Source organism: Rattus norvegicus, chromosome 17 (genome assembly GCF_036323735.1).
Source record: "Rattus norvegicus strain BN/NHsdMcwi chromosome 17, GRCr8, whole genome shotgun sequence".
In the NCBI taxonomy this organism is placed as follows: domain Eukaryota; kingdom Metazoa; phylum Chordata; class Mammalia; order Rodentia; family Muridae; genus Rattus; species Rattus norvegicus.
This window is the reverse complement of record NC_086035.1, coordinates 70885307-70900385: the sequence shown is the minus strand read 5'-3', so window position 1 is coordinate 70900385 and position 15079 is coordinate 70885307. Positions and strand designations below refer to the sequence as shown.

The 15079-nt window shown below is 40.8% G+C and overlaps 1 protein-coding gene and 1 long non-coding RNA gene across 28 annotated transcripts in view; one reads left to right on the top strand and one right to left on the bottom strand.

Moving 5' to 3' along the window:
• LOC134482872 (uncharacterized) overlaps positions 1-8768 on the top strand; it is a 51962-nt gene extending 43194 nt beyond the window's left edge. For 17 of the 21 annotated variants that reach the window (XR_010059514.1, XR_010059515.1, XR_010059516.1 and 14 more), the window contains one exon: positions 474-1367. This is a non-coding gene — a long non-coding RNA (uncharacterized LOC134482872). Of the gene's footprint in view, positions 1-473; positions 1368-2579; positions 3063-8310 lie in introns of those variants that run through there. The other 4 variants (XR_010059522.1, XR_010059510.1, XR_010059521.1 and 1 more) reach the window with 2 other exon arrangements.
• The window catches only part of Akr1c13 (aldo-keto reductase family 1, member C13), a 33409-nt gene that overhangs the window by 7133 nt on the left and 11197 nt on the right, over positions 1-15079 (bottom strand). For 3 of the 7 annotated variants that reach the window (XM_017600632.3, XM_006254190.5, XM_039095920.2), the window contains 2 exons: positions 1527-1694; positions 1013-1129 (listed from right to left, as the gene is read on the bottom strand). In XM_017600632.3, the coding sequence (XP_017456121.1) occupies positions 1013-1129; positions 1527-1694 (285 nt within the window). Of the gene's footprint in view, positions 1-1012; positions 1130-1526; positions 1695-5627; positions 5758-6514; positions 6613-7060; positions 7534-12870; positions 13036-15079 lie in introns of those variants that run through there. The other 4 variants (XM_006254191.2, XM_008771873.3, XM_008771874.3 and 1 more) reach the window with 4 other exon arrangements.

Genomic DNA, 15079 nt, shown 5'->3' with positions numbered 1-15079 from the left:
GGAATATCTTTGAAATAAGACAGTAAGCAGCCATAAGTGAGTGAGGCATCAGTCTGTATACTGTGTTAAACACTGATATGCATGTAGACTTGCATTATCTTTGGAAGCCTGGTCTGGTGCATTCACCTCTATTAATTGGATCAATAATTAAATGTTTTCTTTCTTGTAATAATTTTAATTTTGAAATTATAACATAGTTAATCATTTCTCTTCTTCCTTTTCCTCCCTCCAATCCCTTCCATGCATGTCCTTACTGTCTCTCAAACCCATGGCCTCTCTTTCTTTAACTGTTACATACACACACACACACACACACACACACACACACACACACACACACACACACAGACACACACACACACATAGACACACACACATATGTGCATATAAGGTCTACACCTAAATAATATTTTTGAATAACTGAATGAGACCTCCTATTTGGCTTCTATTCTCTTGTCTCTTCTTTCCTTTAGAAAAAGAAAAGGCTCCATGTTTCCTGGGAAATCCGGTCATTGCAGAGCATTTAAGTACAGCAAGAATTTATATCACTCCCGACCCAGGATTAGTAATAAACATGAATACATATGTGTTGAGAGACAGGCATGTGAGCCAAGGATGGCCAATTGGGACCTTACACAGGATAGATTTCTGTAAGAGCAGATGCCAAAAAGCTACAAAGTGTTAATGACCTTGAAGCTGAAACCGTCTTGAATCCACTTTCATCACCAAGAAGGGAGACAAGAACAGGACCTATGAAAACATCTAGTAATGCAAATGCAAAAGATGTGTAATACAAGTTTTCCTGGAAGTTACTTCTAATCTGTGATTCTGGACATTGCTTGTGCACCTCATTTCATTATCCAATATAGACTGCGGAACTTACTGTATAGTTTAGTAGCCCATAAGTTAACTTTGTATAAAATTATAAAAGAAATTTATCTCAATCATTCATAAAGATGATATTCCTGTCCTTCTGAAAAGATGTGTACATTTGACAATTGCAATCACCTACCTTCATTGGCACTGGGTAATGCATAATGTAAAGATCGGCATAATCCAGTTGAAGATTTTTCAGTGATTTTTCCAAAGCAGGCTTGACCAGCTCTGGTCGAAAGCAAGTACACCAAAGCTACAGATGTGGAAGAATGGAAGTTGTACTAGATTAATAAATCACCTGAATATGCATAGTCATTTATCCTGATGCTGAAATATTTTCTGTATTTGAATGAAATTTATAAGCATTCCTGTAAACTCAGTGTTGACTCTTCCATAGCAATGAGAACTCAGCTACAATTTTAGGGTTAATGTTTGTTCATTTATTAAACAATGTAAAAATTACTTAAGAAATAAAATCCATACTAATAAAATAATGTTCAATAACTAAATTAATTTTATATAGAGTTAAATCTGCCTTCACTTTCCTTTATTCATGTATACAATTGACACCTTTAACCAACTTCTGATTCGGTAATATAATTTCCTCTGTTTTACTATGTTTTAATCATTTGCATACTTGTATACTATACCTTTGTAGTGATGAACATGTCCTCTCTCTTTACAACCCCAGCTTTAATCTTGCTTTGAATGGCCTGTCCTATCTCCTCTTCTATTTGGTATGCATAAGCAGTATCAATATGGCGGTACCCAGCATCTATAGCCAGGTGTGCAGCCTCCAGTGACTTACTCTTGGGAACCTAGGGAGGAACCGAAGGATGTATTTAGAGATGCATATTCTGAGAGATAGCTCGAAGAGAGCCTAGATGGGAGCTTGTTATACTAGAACGAACTTTGTCTTTTAAAGTCTTCCTAAGATGACTAGGAAGAGTCTAATACCCCAATCTTTCATTCCCACATCCTATTCTTTTTCTTTTCTTTCTTTTTTTTTTTTTTTGGAGCTGGGGACCGAACACAGGGCCTTGCGCTTGCTAGGCAAGCGCTCTACCACTGAGCTAAATCCCCAACCCCACATCCTATTCTATAAAACACAATGAAATCTCCAGAGATATTGTAATTGTCACAGAAAAGTATCTTTACAGAACCAATGTTTACCCATAATTTGTCCCATGTTCAAGCTAATTAGACAAAATTGCTTTCATGGGATCTTTTTTAATTAATGCAAGACTTTTGCATCCAAGAACCTCCTTATACCTGTGCAATCCTGGCTACTTACTGGAACGGATGGATGCTCACCCTGAGTTCAGTGGCCTGCTAGAAAGTCACACTAAACGTATGTAGCAGGATGACTCAGCAAACTGAGCACAAGGAAGCCTGCTTGGGGCAGGACACAATTACACAGACACTCCTTCTTGCTCCCAGCTAAGACTCTGTTACAAAAGGATGAGAAAGCAAAGATCACGGATTCCAAGCAAGGCCAGGTTAATAAGAGGGACTTGGACAGAAAAAATGTCTTATGTTAGTGTTTCTATATATCCCTTCGCTTTGTCAGACAGACATAAATTCAGGCATACAAAATCCTCCCCTATGAATATATCCTTATTCAAATTAACTTGCATACATCATATTGGACATTCTTCATTTGCAATGTCAGCCTCTTTAACCAAAGATTACTTGTCTTAAAGGAACATGATTACCATCTTTCCAGCCACAGACACCAAACCACCACACTGTTGCTGATGCTAAGAAGTACTTGCTGACAGGAGACTGATAAGGCTGTTCCCTGAGAGGTTCTACCAGCACCTGAACAGTATAGATCCAGATATTCACAGCCAACCATTGGATTGAGCCCAAGGACTCCAATAGAAGAGTTAGGGGAAGGACTGAAGAAGCTGAAGGGAATTGTAACTCCATAGGAAGAACAATATCAAATAACTGGACCATCCAGAGATCCTAGGGACTAAACCCTTAGCCAAAGAATATATATGGAAGGGAAGCCATGACTCCAGATATATATGTAGCAGAGGATGGCCTCATCTGACATCAATGAGAGGGGAAACCTTTGGTCTTTTAAAGGCTTGATGCTCTTGAAGGTGGATGCTACAACAGTGAGGTAGTAGTGGGTGATTAGGTGGGGGAGCACCCTCATAGAGACAAAAGGTTGGGAGAAGAGGGAGGATGGGGTGGGGGGTATGTGGGGGGGTAACTGAGAAGGGAGATATCATTTGAAATGTAAATGAATGAAATGATTAAAAAAATGAAAAATAAAGACATGATTAGAATTAAATCTAAAATTATTTCCTTGGCTGCCATATTTGGCTAATGATATGACTGGGCTTTTGTTAAAGGTTTAGGGTGTGAGCTGGGGAGATGTCTCACTCAGCCACACTCTTGCAAACAACTATGGGAATCTTAGTTGAGACTCTCAGGACTCTGGTAAAGCAGAGTAAGGCATGCAGTCCTAGTGCTTGAGGGGGAAGCATCAGGGTGAGCCCTGGAGCTCACTGGCCTGCCAGGAGAGCTGACTCACTGATTTACACACTCAGTGAGAGACCCGACCTCACAAGAATAAAGCGAGAGCAATGTTGGTCGGTATTCTTTTTCTTTTTTTATGGGCTTGCACATCCGTTCAGACAACCAGAGCTCTCAGGGACTAAACCACTACCCAAGAGTACACATGGACAGACCCATGGCTCCAGCTGCATATGTAGCAGAGGATGGCCTTGTTGGGCACCAATGGGAGGCCCTTGGTCCTGCCAAAGCTGGAACCCCCAGTGTAGGGGAATGTCAGGGTGGGGAGGCAGGTAGGGGTGGGTAGATGGGTGGAATAGTACGCACATGGAAGAAGGGGGGATGGTAAAGGGGGATTATGGATGGGAAACCAGGAAAGGTGATAACAATTGAAATGCAAATAAATAAAAATTTTATCCAATAAAAAGAAGGAAGAAACAAAAGTGAGAGCAGTGGAGGATCGCTTTGATGTCAAGCTCCTCATACGTTGTTTATAAGCACACAAATGCATGTACAATCATACAATGCTTACAGGGGTTTGAAAAGTCAATCAAGGTAACTTTTGTGATCTTTTAAAGAATCTCTACAGTTATCTTTTCACAATAAAAACAGTGACTAAAATTCTGGTTTCTACCACCAGTTCTGGAAAGCGGCCTGGACTTATCCAAGAATAAGGCCATCCTGTGAGTGATCAACCTGAGGCTCCAGTAGTGGCCTTGACCTGTTTTTTTTTTTTTTACAACTTTGCAAAATTAACAAATCCTATTCATATCTCCAGATTACTCTGGAGTCAAACAGGAAGGAGATGGATAAATTTGAAGTCAAGGGGAAAGTCCTTTAGCACACAATAAAATGGTCTTATGAGGACTAGAAAGTAAGAAGGTCCTTCCAGGTTAGCAAACATTCCATCATGATGTTTTTCGTACTGAGGACAACCAGGCTCTAAATCCAACATACACTAATGAATACAAATAATTCATAATTATCTTTACTGGGTCCTCCTTCTCCCCATCAAAATGATGCATTATAAATACCAATAAGTATTCCACAGTTGAGAGTTAGACATGGCAGACCTCACTTAGTTCTGGTAGAACCTGCACTGTGAGATGCTGATGGCTACACTGAAACAAACCGAAGTATTTCTCAAATATTTGCTTCATGCATTACTCTACAGAAGAGGTTCCCAATTTCCAATGCTAAGACCCTATAATACAGTCCTCATTTCACGGTGATCGCTGGCCATACAATAATTTTGTTTCTACTTCATGACTGTAATTGTGCTACTATTATGTAATATAAGGTAAATATCTGATAACGAGGATATCTTATAGGCAAATTCTGTGAAAGTCCAAAGGGTTTGCAACCCACACTTGAGAACCACTGATCTACAGGATGCCACCCAGAGTTATGATGTTCCTTTCCCTGCATCTTGCCTTTTTGCAATGAAAAACGGTGTCATAGGTTGTGGACACAGAGACTCCCCTCTGATACTGCAGCCAAGAATGCTGATAGGCAATCTGGTGACTTTCTTCTCTATGAAGCTGTGAAACATGGCCATAGGAAAAGCATAGTGTCTGGAATTGCTAGGTCACGGGTCTGTCCCTTTAAGCCCAGAGCTCACAGCCAAGTTCACTCTTACAGATGGCAGGTCCCAAATGAGAACAGTAAACTCACAGGCAGGCCTAAGCCAGACAAGTAAATCCAAGGAAAAGAACACAGCCACATCGTGAGAAACCCAGATTCCCCACTCACAGCCAAAATAGCAGGGACGGTAAACAAACTTTCTCCGTGTCCCTGAAGTTGCTGACTGAATTAGAGCTAATGTCCCAATGCCACTGAGGCATGTACCCTGTACCTCCACTATATGCTGAACTAGAACGCACCATCAGAGAAAATGTTTTAAGAGTTTGGCCTTCCCTTTGTTGCCCATTAAGCTAGTCTCCCTACTGACTCACCAGGAGCAGGGATCTTTCCTTAGAGAAGAGCAGGCATGAATATAGATCCTGTTCTTCTGCCTGAATCCTGATGCACCCTACCTAGGGAGCCAGCTCAGTCTCCTACCCACAGCCACCAATCGCAGCTCTTGCTGTAAGCTCTATTTAACAAGAATAATCAACAAGTCGGGACACAACTGGACCCTGATGCAGAGCAAATCTAAGTATCTGCTCTCTTGTAAATGGCTTAGCTTTAACCTGGAGATACTGAGAGGCCTGTATTCTTACCTCCTTGGGTTTATAGGTGCCAAAGCCCAGGGCAGGAATGAAGTGGCCATCATTTAGTTTGACACAGTGCTGTTTGGAGCTCATTGTCTCTCCCTCCCCTGGCTAAGCACGTCCTAAGTCTTCTGGTGCCCTGAAGGGGAAGTGGATAAACGTCATATATCAACTTCCTGTCTAATGCTTAACAAGTGACACTCCCTTTCTGGAAGTTAGCCATGCCTTCTCACTGGCTAATGTTTAACCATCTTTATTCCCTAGCTAATGATTAATCAGTGCTACTGTCTGGCTAATGGTTAACAGTACTGTTGTGTGCCAACTGTTTGAATACTACGATTGTCTGTCTAATGGACAGCCAACAGAAAGGAGGAGTCAGAAATTTAAAGCAGTATTCCACATGTAAAAAGTTACTCATTCTCATATGAAGGATTAACTTAAAATAACGTACTATATAATGATAAAGCCTTTGTTTTCTGCAGTTTTTCTCCTTTTTATCTCATATACTATATATTATTAGAGAAGAGATTGGATGAATAATTTTAATACTGAATACACTTATTTTCATTTGGCCATGATGAAGCCTCTACATAATCATGAATCACTGAAAATAATGAGCTACTGCATGCTATATAAACATAAAGAACAGAGAAGCCACACTGAGCACTTAAAGTGACAGGGACATAAACCACCCACATATATTTCAACCCAAAATTTGTCCAGTCTGCAAGAAATGCAGGGACAAAGGTGGAACTAAGACTGAGGGAATGGCCAAGGAATATCCAGCACAACTTGAGAGCTATCCCAGGGGCAAGCATTAATCTATGACACTGTTAAAGATAATTTGTTACACTTGCAGACAGGAAGCCACCATAACTGATGTCTTTGAGGCTTACCCCAGCATGTGAGTGAGACAGATTCAGAGACCCACTGCCAAGCATTGTATGGAGCTCAGGTACTCTTGTGAAAGAGTTGGAAGGGAGGACTAAGCATCCTGGAGGGAATAAAAACTCTATATTAAGACCAAGAAAACTAACAAACCCGGACCCTTGGGGATTTCAGAGACTGAACTACCAACCAAAGAGCATACTCTGGCTGGACCTAGCCCCTCCCCCCTACATATGTAGTAGGTGCAACTCAATCTTCATGTGGTTCCCCCAATAACTGGAACACGACGAATGCCCCTAAAGTTGTGACCTTTCTGTGGAATCTGTCCCTGTAACTGTTACCTTGTCTAGCCTCAGTGGGAGAGCATGCACCTAGCCTTGTATAAACTTGATGTGCCAGGGTTGGGGGATACCAGGGTACCTTCACCCTCTCAGAAGAGAAGAGGAGGGAAAAGGGACTTTGTGAAGGATTGGCGTGGGGTTATGTGGATTAGGGTGCAGGGACAGCAATCAAAATGTGAAGTGAATAAATAAATTAATTACAGGAAACAATACCTCATGAAGTAAATTTAGTCTTCTCAGAATTTTATAAAAATAAAAAAGAGATCAACAATTAAATTTGAAATCCTTATTCTTCTCCCTGCAATTTTTTTCCTGAATTTTTCTATTGTCATTTTCAGAAGTGTAATCCTGAAAGACATAGTAAAGGGGACAGCACAGAATAGTGCTTACTGGTTCATAAACAGTTGGCAGCTACTGAATTTTTTTCCTACAAAATGAAACACGGCTTAAACATTACTATTGCATTCATTTCTTAGACCAATTTAAAATATTTGCTTCAAATATTAAATACTTGTGTTTATATATGCTGGGTATACCAGAAGAACGTGTTTAATTACTTGATGATGTAATAACCAGTATTCATGTGAAACCTAGCTTTTTATGTGGGTGCTGGGATACAAACATTGGTCCCAGGACTTTGCTTTTAACCACTGGGCCATTTCTCCAGTCCCTGATTTTAGATAACTATGATAAGATGTTAAATGGTAGATCAATATTTTATAATTTATGTCCTCATCCTACAATTAATTACAAAAGAGCGAACTTGAAAATAATCAAATTACTATGAAATTTAGAGTGGGAGAATAAATATAAAGAAAGTATTGATGTTAAAGGTTTTTTATTCAATTAAACCTAGAATGCATAGATTTCCACTAAAACAACACATATGGGGCTAGAATACATGATAATTTTTAATATCAAGTTGCCATCTCATGTGCATTACATACAAGGCAGCCTGAAATTTATAAAACATTTTTCAAAGAAACAATTACTGTTATTAATAACTTTTCTGTAGGCTATCCAATATTCTAGAATTAATGTCTATCAATTTGGAATCTGAAGAAGGTGTTTACTAAGAAGTACATAAGGACAAAAGAGATTGCTTGACTCTTAAGAACATCATATTCTTTTCCAGTGGACCAACTTTGTTTCCAGAAACTTCTTGGTGGCTTACAAAGTTCTTTTATACAGGGACCTATTGCCCTCTTCTGGCCTTCATGAGCACTACATGCATGTGGTTGACAGACACAGGAGGCAAAGTATCTATTCACATAAAAATTCACATAAAAATACCCACCTAAAAAACGTCAACCCAAAATTTGTCTTGCCTACGAAACATGCAGGAACAGAGATGGAGCAGAGACCGAGGGACTAGCCAAGCAATGACTGGACTAGCTTGAGACCCATCTCATCGGCAAGCACCAATCCCTGACACTGTATAATATACTCTGTTATGCTTGCAGATATGAGCCTAGTATGGCTGTCCTCTGAGAGGCTCCGTCCATCTTGGAGCTCAGGGTGTCTTCTGGAAGAGTTGAAGGGAGGATTGAGAGACCCAGCGAGGATAGAAACTACATAAGAAGACCAAAAGAGTCAACTAACCTTAACACTGGGGAATCTCAGAGACTGAACTACCGGTCAAAGAGCAAGCCTGCCTGGGAACTTGTTCCCACCACCCACCACATAGCAGATGTGCAACTTGGTCTTCATGCAGGTTCCCCAACAACTGTACCAGGGGCTGTCCCTAACTGTTGCTTGCCTGTGCATCCTGTTCCCCTAACTGGGCCACCTAGTCTGGCCTCAGTGGAAGAGGACACATGAAGTGGCTACATGTGGGTAGACTGGGAGAAGGGTGCAGGTTTCAATCAGTGTGTAAAGTGAAAAACTAATGAACATTAATAAATAAACTATGGTATTTTAAAGAACCATTAAAAGTATCAGTTATATTTCATTTGTGCCTAGTTTCTGCTGTGCAGCATATTTGTAAGATCCATTAATGTGACTTAAAGTACCTGCAGTTCATTCTGTTGTTGCTTAGTAATGTTGCATTTGTTTACATGTATGCCACATATTATTTGGACCTGCCCCTACTGAGGGAAACTTAAGCTAATCCACTTTCTGCACACGTGAAAATTCTTTTTAATTGTACCATGATATACTTTTTGGTTGTCTTGGGAGAGATAGATAGACAGAGTATAGTTTCCTTTGGAAGTGAATGTGGATATTCCATATCTCCTAGAGAGGCCAATCTTAAATGTCACTACCAAAAGGCTCACACTCCACATGATTTTGTGCTACTAATTACAACATGGTGAATGGGAAGAGCTTCAATGAATAAGATAGTGAAAACGATCATATCTGTCCAGGCGAGACAAGACTTCACTTTTCTCATATGGGAGCATGTATCATTTCTCATTCACAGCCCTCTCCTCCATGTGCCTCCAGGGTGAGAAAGGAGAGTACTACAGTTAGGATCTCAGTTGAAGCTCCTGCAGGATCTGGCTTTTCCACTTCCACTGCTTGGTGACTCCTAGCTAATCTCAACCTTTTGGTGATTCCTTTACTTAGGAAACATTCTGATTCTTCCCTATCCCTTCTCAAACAGCAAAGAGAATGAGCCTATTAATGGACTGAATCCTATTGTTTGTGGCATGAACATTATTTTTTAAGGCAGATGTTTCAAATACCTGCCTAGCAGTACAACTTTTCCAAGCTAACATGGAAAGTCTTTGGGAAGAGTGAAATCAACTGGAGTTCAGAGGAAACTTGCAGACCACAGTATGATCTTTGCTCTGCCCTGTGACCTGACCACAGTGAGGCATGTGTCTGTAGTTTCTTATTGAATAACAAGAAGATATATGTTTGTATACCTTTACTGGCATTCTTCACCTCAGAGTTAAGACACATTAAGTTAAGCACATTAGTTAGTGCTATTCTGTTTTGAGTAATGACTGTGACAAAAAAAGAGTTAGGTGAAAGCATCTACATATAATCACAGTACTCTAGAGGCAGATATAGAAGGACACCTGAAAACTGGTTTTCCAATCAGCCTGGTCTCATTTGGAGATTCCAGGCCAATAAGAAAGGATGAAAGAAAGGTGGTAGAGCTTTAAAAATGACAAACACCTTGACATCTTGCTTCTACATTCATCTTTGTCTGTCTCTTTCTGTCCCTCTGTCTCTCTGTTTCTCTGCCTCTGTCTCTCTCTGTCTCTGTCTCTGTCTCTCACACACACAGACACACACACACAGAGACACAGACACAGACACAGACACACAGACACAGACACAGACACAGACACACACAGACACACACACACACACACACACACACACACACACACACACACACACACACACGGTCATATGTATTGTCCATTACTATATCTCTGAGGGACACAAATAACAAGTTGTGATCATAGAAAATATATTCTATGAAGAAACAGCAAAAAGTCTCTCAAATCCTGAGAAAGACCTAAACATAAGCAAGAGATATTTATAACTGATGATATGTGACTAAAAGGACTCTACAACATAACAGCAATTTGATTGCCAATAACTCAAAGTAAAGTAAAATACTAAACCTGAAAGAAGAGAGTGTCAAGTCACATAATTCATCAACAATTTGGTTTGGTTAAGTTTTAGTTGTTTTTTTTAGCAGAAAATTAAAGTATTTAAGCTAGATATAATAAATTGTTGTGAGGCATACTTTAACATGTCACAAACAGGACAACTTTCAGTACATGTAAGCAGTAATCCTTGATTTGCTTCTGTGAAGGACAAAGTTATTCATGATGTGAAATTTTCAGTACTACATATGGGAAAAGTTCCCATGCAATGAAGACTGAGAAAGGAGATCTCATATGGCAGCCCCTTTCCTTCTAACAGTTATTCTTGGATACATCCCTAATGCACTTGTAGAAAATGATGCTGGGCCCTACTCATTTACTTACTGGTTAGCAATATACTAAAGCATTTTGACAATAAATTCCTAGCTGGAAACAAAGAATGCCTATTAGGATAACTTTGGGGACTGCCTCTGTGTCTGCAAGACAGAAGACTCACTGATAACATTTGCTAACAAATTTTAAAGTGGAAAGTCTTCAAATAAATTGCCTTCTAGGAAATACAGTTTTAAAATGAGAGAGAACTTAAATGAGTTGTATTTTAACACATAAACAGTTATTAGGATTCCTTATTAAACTCTACATTTAAAATAAATGAATATATTTGAATTAAGTTTACACCAAAAACCGAAACTCACCAAAAACTATAGATCTAATACTATAATTTTTTTCTTGGCGAAATCATGTTTTATACATGGGTACATAAACACACAGTGTATACCAACATTCGAAGTACAGAATGTGTCTTCACTTTTTCTCCCATTATCTGCCACTTTGCGCCAATGGCCCAACCAATCTATTCTTCATTTAATGCATGAGCAGGATCATTGCGTCAGAAGTCAATACAAGTAGCTAACTTATTAACATCTCAGCTACTCTTGGGATCCAATTGTACTCTTGGGATGGAATCAAAATGTGCTTTTACCCACTGAACTGGGTGATTCATGCCACATGCAATGACCTTCCCAGTATCTTTGCTTTCTTTGAGTTTTTCTATACTGGCAAATGACCCAAATCCTAGTTCAGAGGGACATTTGGGAGAGTTAATCATGAGTTTTCCATTCTTAGAAGTCCTTCAGTCTAAAGGACCACTAGTTGATGATCAACTTCAAGACATCCACATAGACATACATTCAAGTATTTACTGTAAGTATCTGTTACCAAGGCTTAAAATTTTTGATATAAAGGTTTTCAATGAAAGAACACTATAAAGTCTAAGAAATAAAGAGATATGGATATGAACACTGAACAGGTGAGACACTAGCACTCAGTTCTTTTCTGAGGACATAAAAAACAATCTGCTTTATCCTCCATAGTCACCATTTGAGAATGCTAAATGTCCACAGAGAAAAGTCAGTAGGGTCTCACGTGTCTTTTGTTTGAAACTAGGCATGTGAGCACTGTGTGCCTAACTTCTGCCAAAATCTCAGACTCTGTGTGGAAAGCAAGTGTACTGTGTAAAAGTCTGGTCTTTTATATTTTTAAAAAATATTTTAAAATGTTTTCATGCAGTGTTTTGATCATATTCTTCTCTGTCTTCTAATTCCTTAGGGAACATCACCACTACCAACCTACCCAAATTAATGTTCTTTCATTTTCTTTCTCTCTCATCGAAATTAAAAATTAAAAAAAAAAGTCCAGAGTGGGGAAAAAAAGGGACAAACAAACTTTTACAAAAATTAACAATACAAAACTATCAGAAAAAATATATACATGTGTGCATGTAGACACACACACACACACACACACACACACACACACACTCAACAACAAAACATGGCATCCATTATGGATGCCATTTTGTTTTGGCCAACACTACCTAGGCATGGGGACTACTTTGGAGTGTGGTTAGTCAGGTGATATTCAACTGGAGAATATAGATTTCCCCTTTCCCAGCAAGTATCGATTGAAGATAGCTTTTTGGTTCTGGGTAGGACTTTGTGTCTATTTCCTCTCCTCAGTGCTGGGATTTTGTCTTGTTTTAACTTATTCAAGTCTTCTATATGCAGTCAGTCTCTGTGTGTTCACACGTGTACCAGTCTTGTGTCTGGAAGATAGATTCCTTAAAGTCATGCTCCTCTCCGGCTCTTACGATCTTTCTTCCTCCTCTTCCTCATAGATCTCCACACCTGAAGGGAGGGGGTTGATAAGGACATCCTATCTGAGCCTTAATGCTGCAAGGTCCTTTAATCTCTCTACGTTGTGAACCAATGACCTCAATGTAAAACCAGATTCCCTTTACCAGATATAAGATAAATTGAGAAGTTAGTTTGAACTCGCTGGCACAGGAAAGAACTTTCTAGATGACACTATTGGCACAGGCATTAAGAAAAATTAATATGTGGTATCTGGTGAAACTAAAAGCAAAGGGTAAGCAGAATGGGAGCTCCATGTTACCTGAATGTTCTCTTTTATCTCCTATTGTTCATAAGTAGGGGTCAGGCAACCTCTCCATGCTGCACCTGGTAGCGAAGGGCAATCTGAGCTGGACTTTGATTGTGTTTTTTGGCCATAGCACAAAGAACTAGGTCATTCAAAAGAAATGGGGCATTCTTGTCCACCCTAGAAGAAAAGGCAGAAATACTGAACTCCAGAAGCTGAGTGTTTGGTTTCCCAGGGGACTTCCAAACACATCAAGATATTTCTCTGGACCAGAGATTGCCACAAATTTCCCCTGAATCAGAAGAATCAATATTATGAGAAGACTTTCTGTTGTTTCTCTGAATCAGTTCAGAGTGAAGTCCTGAAAAGGGAGGATTATAGAAATAAAAGTTGTGCTTAACTGACACCTATTTACCATATCAATGACCAGTATGGCTCAATAACCAGTTGTGGCACACATACTGTTATGGCTTGCTTATGCTTAGCCCAGGGAGTGGCACTATTAGAAATTGTGGCCCTGACTGCTCCCAAACCCCATGGGAGAGAGAGTTCACCGCTGAGACAGGTGGACACTCCTGAGACTGCAGAGCGGAAGTGACCACCAACACTGCCCACCCCTGCCCACATCCCTGGCCCAAGAGGAAACTGTATACGGCCTCTGGGTTCCCTTGGATAAGGGCACAGGAGCAGGAAATCCGCTGCATCTGAGATACCACCGAAACCTGAAGAAACTGACCGGATAAACAGTTCTCTGCACCCAAATCCTGTAGGAGGGAGAGCTAAACCTTCAGAGAGGCAGACACGCCTGGGAAACCAGAAGAGTCTACACTCGGCCCACATCTCTGACTCCAGAGGAAAACACCAAATGCCATCTGGAACCCTGGTGCACGGAAGCTCCCAGAAAGGGTGGCGCAGATCTTCCTGGTTGCTGCCACCGGGGAGAGCTCATAAGCAACACCCCACGAGCAAACTTGAGCCTTGGAACCACAGGTAAGACCAACTTTTCTGCTGCAAGTGACCTGATTGGTGGCCTTGGGACACACAGAGGCAAAATTCCTCTAGGACTGCACACTTCCGGTTTTTAGCGGGAGTCCCAATCTCGTGCTCCCTGCCTCCAGCTCACTGCTCCCAAACCCAGTGGGAGAGAGAGCTCACCGCCCAGACAGGTGGGCACTCCTGAGACTGCAGAGCGGAAGTGACCACCAACACTGGCCACCCCTAGCCACATCCCTGGCCCAAGAGGAAACTGTATACGGCCTCTGGGTTCCCTTGGATAAGGGCACAGGAGCAGGAAATCCGCTGCATCTGAGACACCACCGAAACCTGAAGGGACCGACCAGATAAACAGTTCTCTGCACCCAAATCCCGTGGGAGGGAGAGCTAAACCTTCAGAGAGGCAGACACGCCTGGGAAATCAGAAGAGTCTACACTCGGCCCACATCTCTGACTCCAGAGGAAAACACCAAATGCCATCTGGAACCCTGGTGCACAGAAGCTCCCGGAAAGGGCATCGCAGATATTCCTGGTTGCTGCTGCCAGGGAGAGCTCATAAGCAACACCCCACGAGCAAACTTGAGCCTTGGGACCGCAGGTAATACAAACCTTCCAGCTCCAAGTGACCTGCCTGGTGAACTCAAGACACAGAACCACAGGAACAGCTGAAGACCTGTAGATAGGAAAAACTACACGCCCGAATGCAGAACACTCTGTCCCCACAACTGGCTGAAAGAAAACAGGAAAACAGGTCTACAGCACTCCTGACACACAGGCTTATAAGACAGTCTAGCCACTGTCAGAAATAGCAGAACAAAGTAACACTAGAGATAATCTGATGGCAAGAGGCAAGCGCAGGAACCCAAGCAACAGAAACCAAGACCACATGGCATCATCGGAACCCAATTCTCCCACCAAAGCAAACACGGAATATCCAAACACACCAGAAAAGCAAGATCTAGTTTCAAAATCATATTTGATCATGATGCTGGAGGACTTCAAGAAAGACATGAAGAACTCCCTTAGAGAAACACAGGAAAACATTAATAAACAAGTAGAAGCCTACAGAGAGGAATCACAAAAATCCCTGAAAGAATTCCAGGAAAACATAAATAAACAAGTAGAAGCCTATAGAGAGGAATCACAAAAATCCCTGAAAGAATTCCAGGAAAACACAATCAAACAGTTGAAGGAATTAAAAATGGAAATAGAAGCAATCAAGAAAGAACAC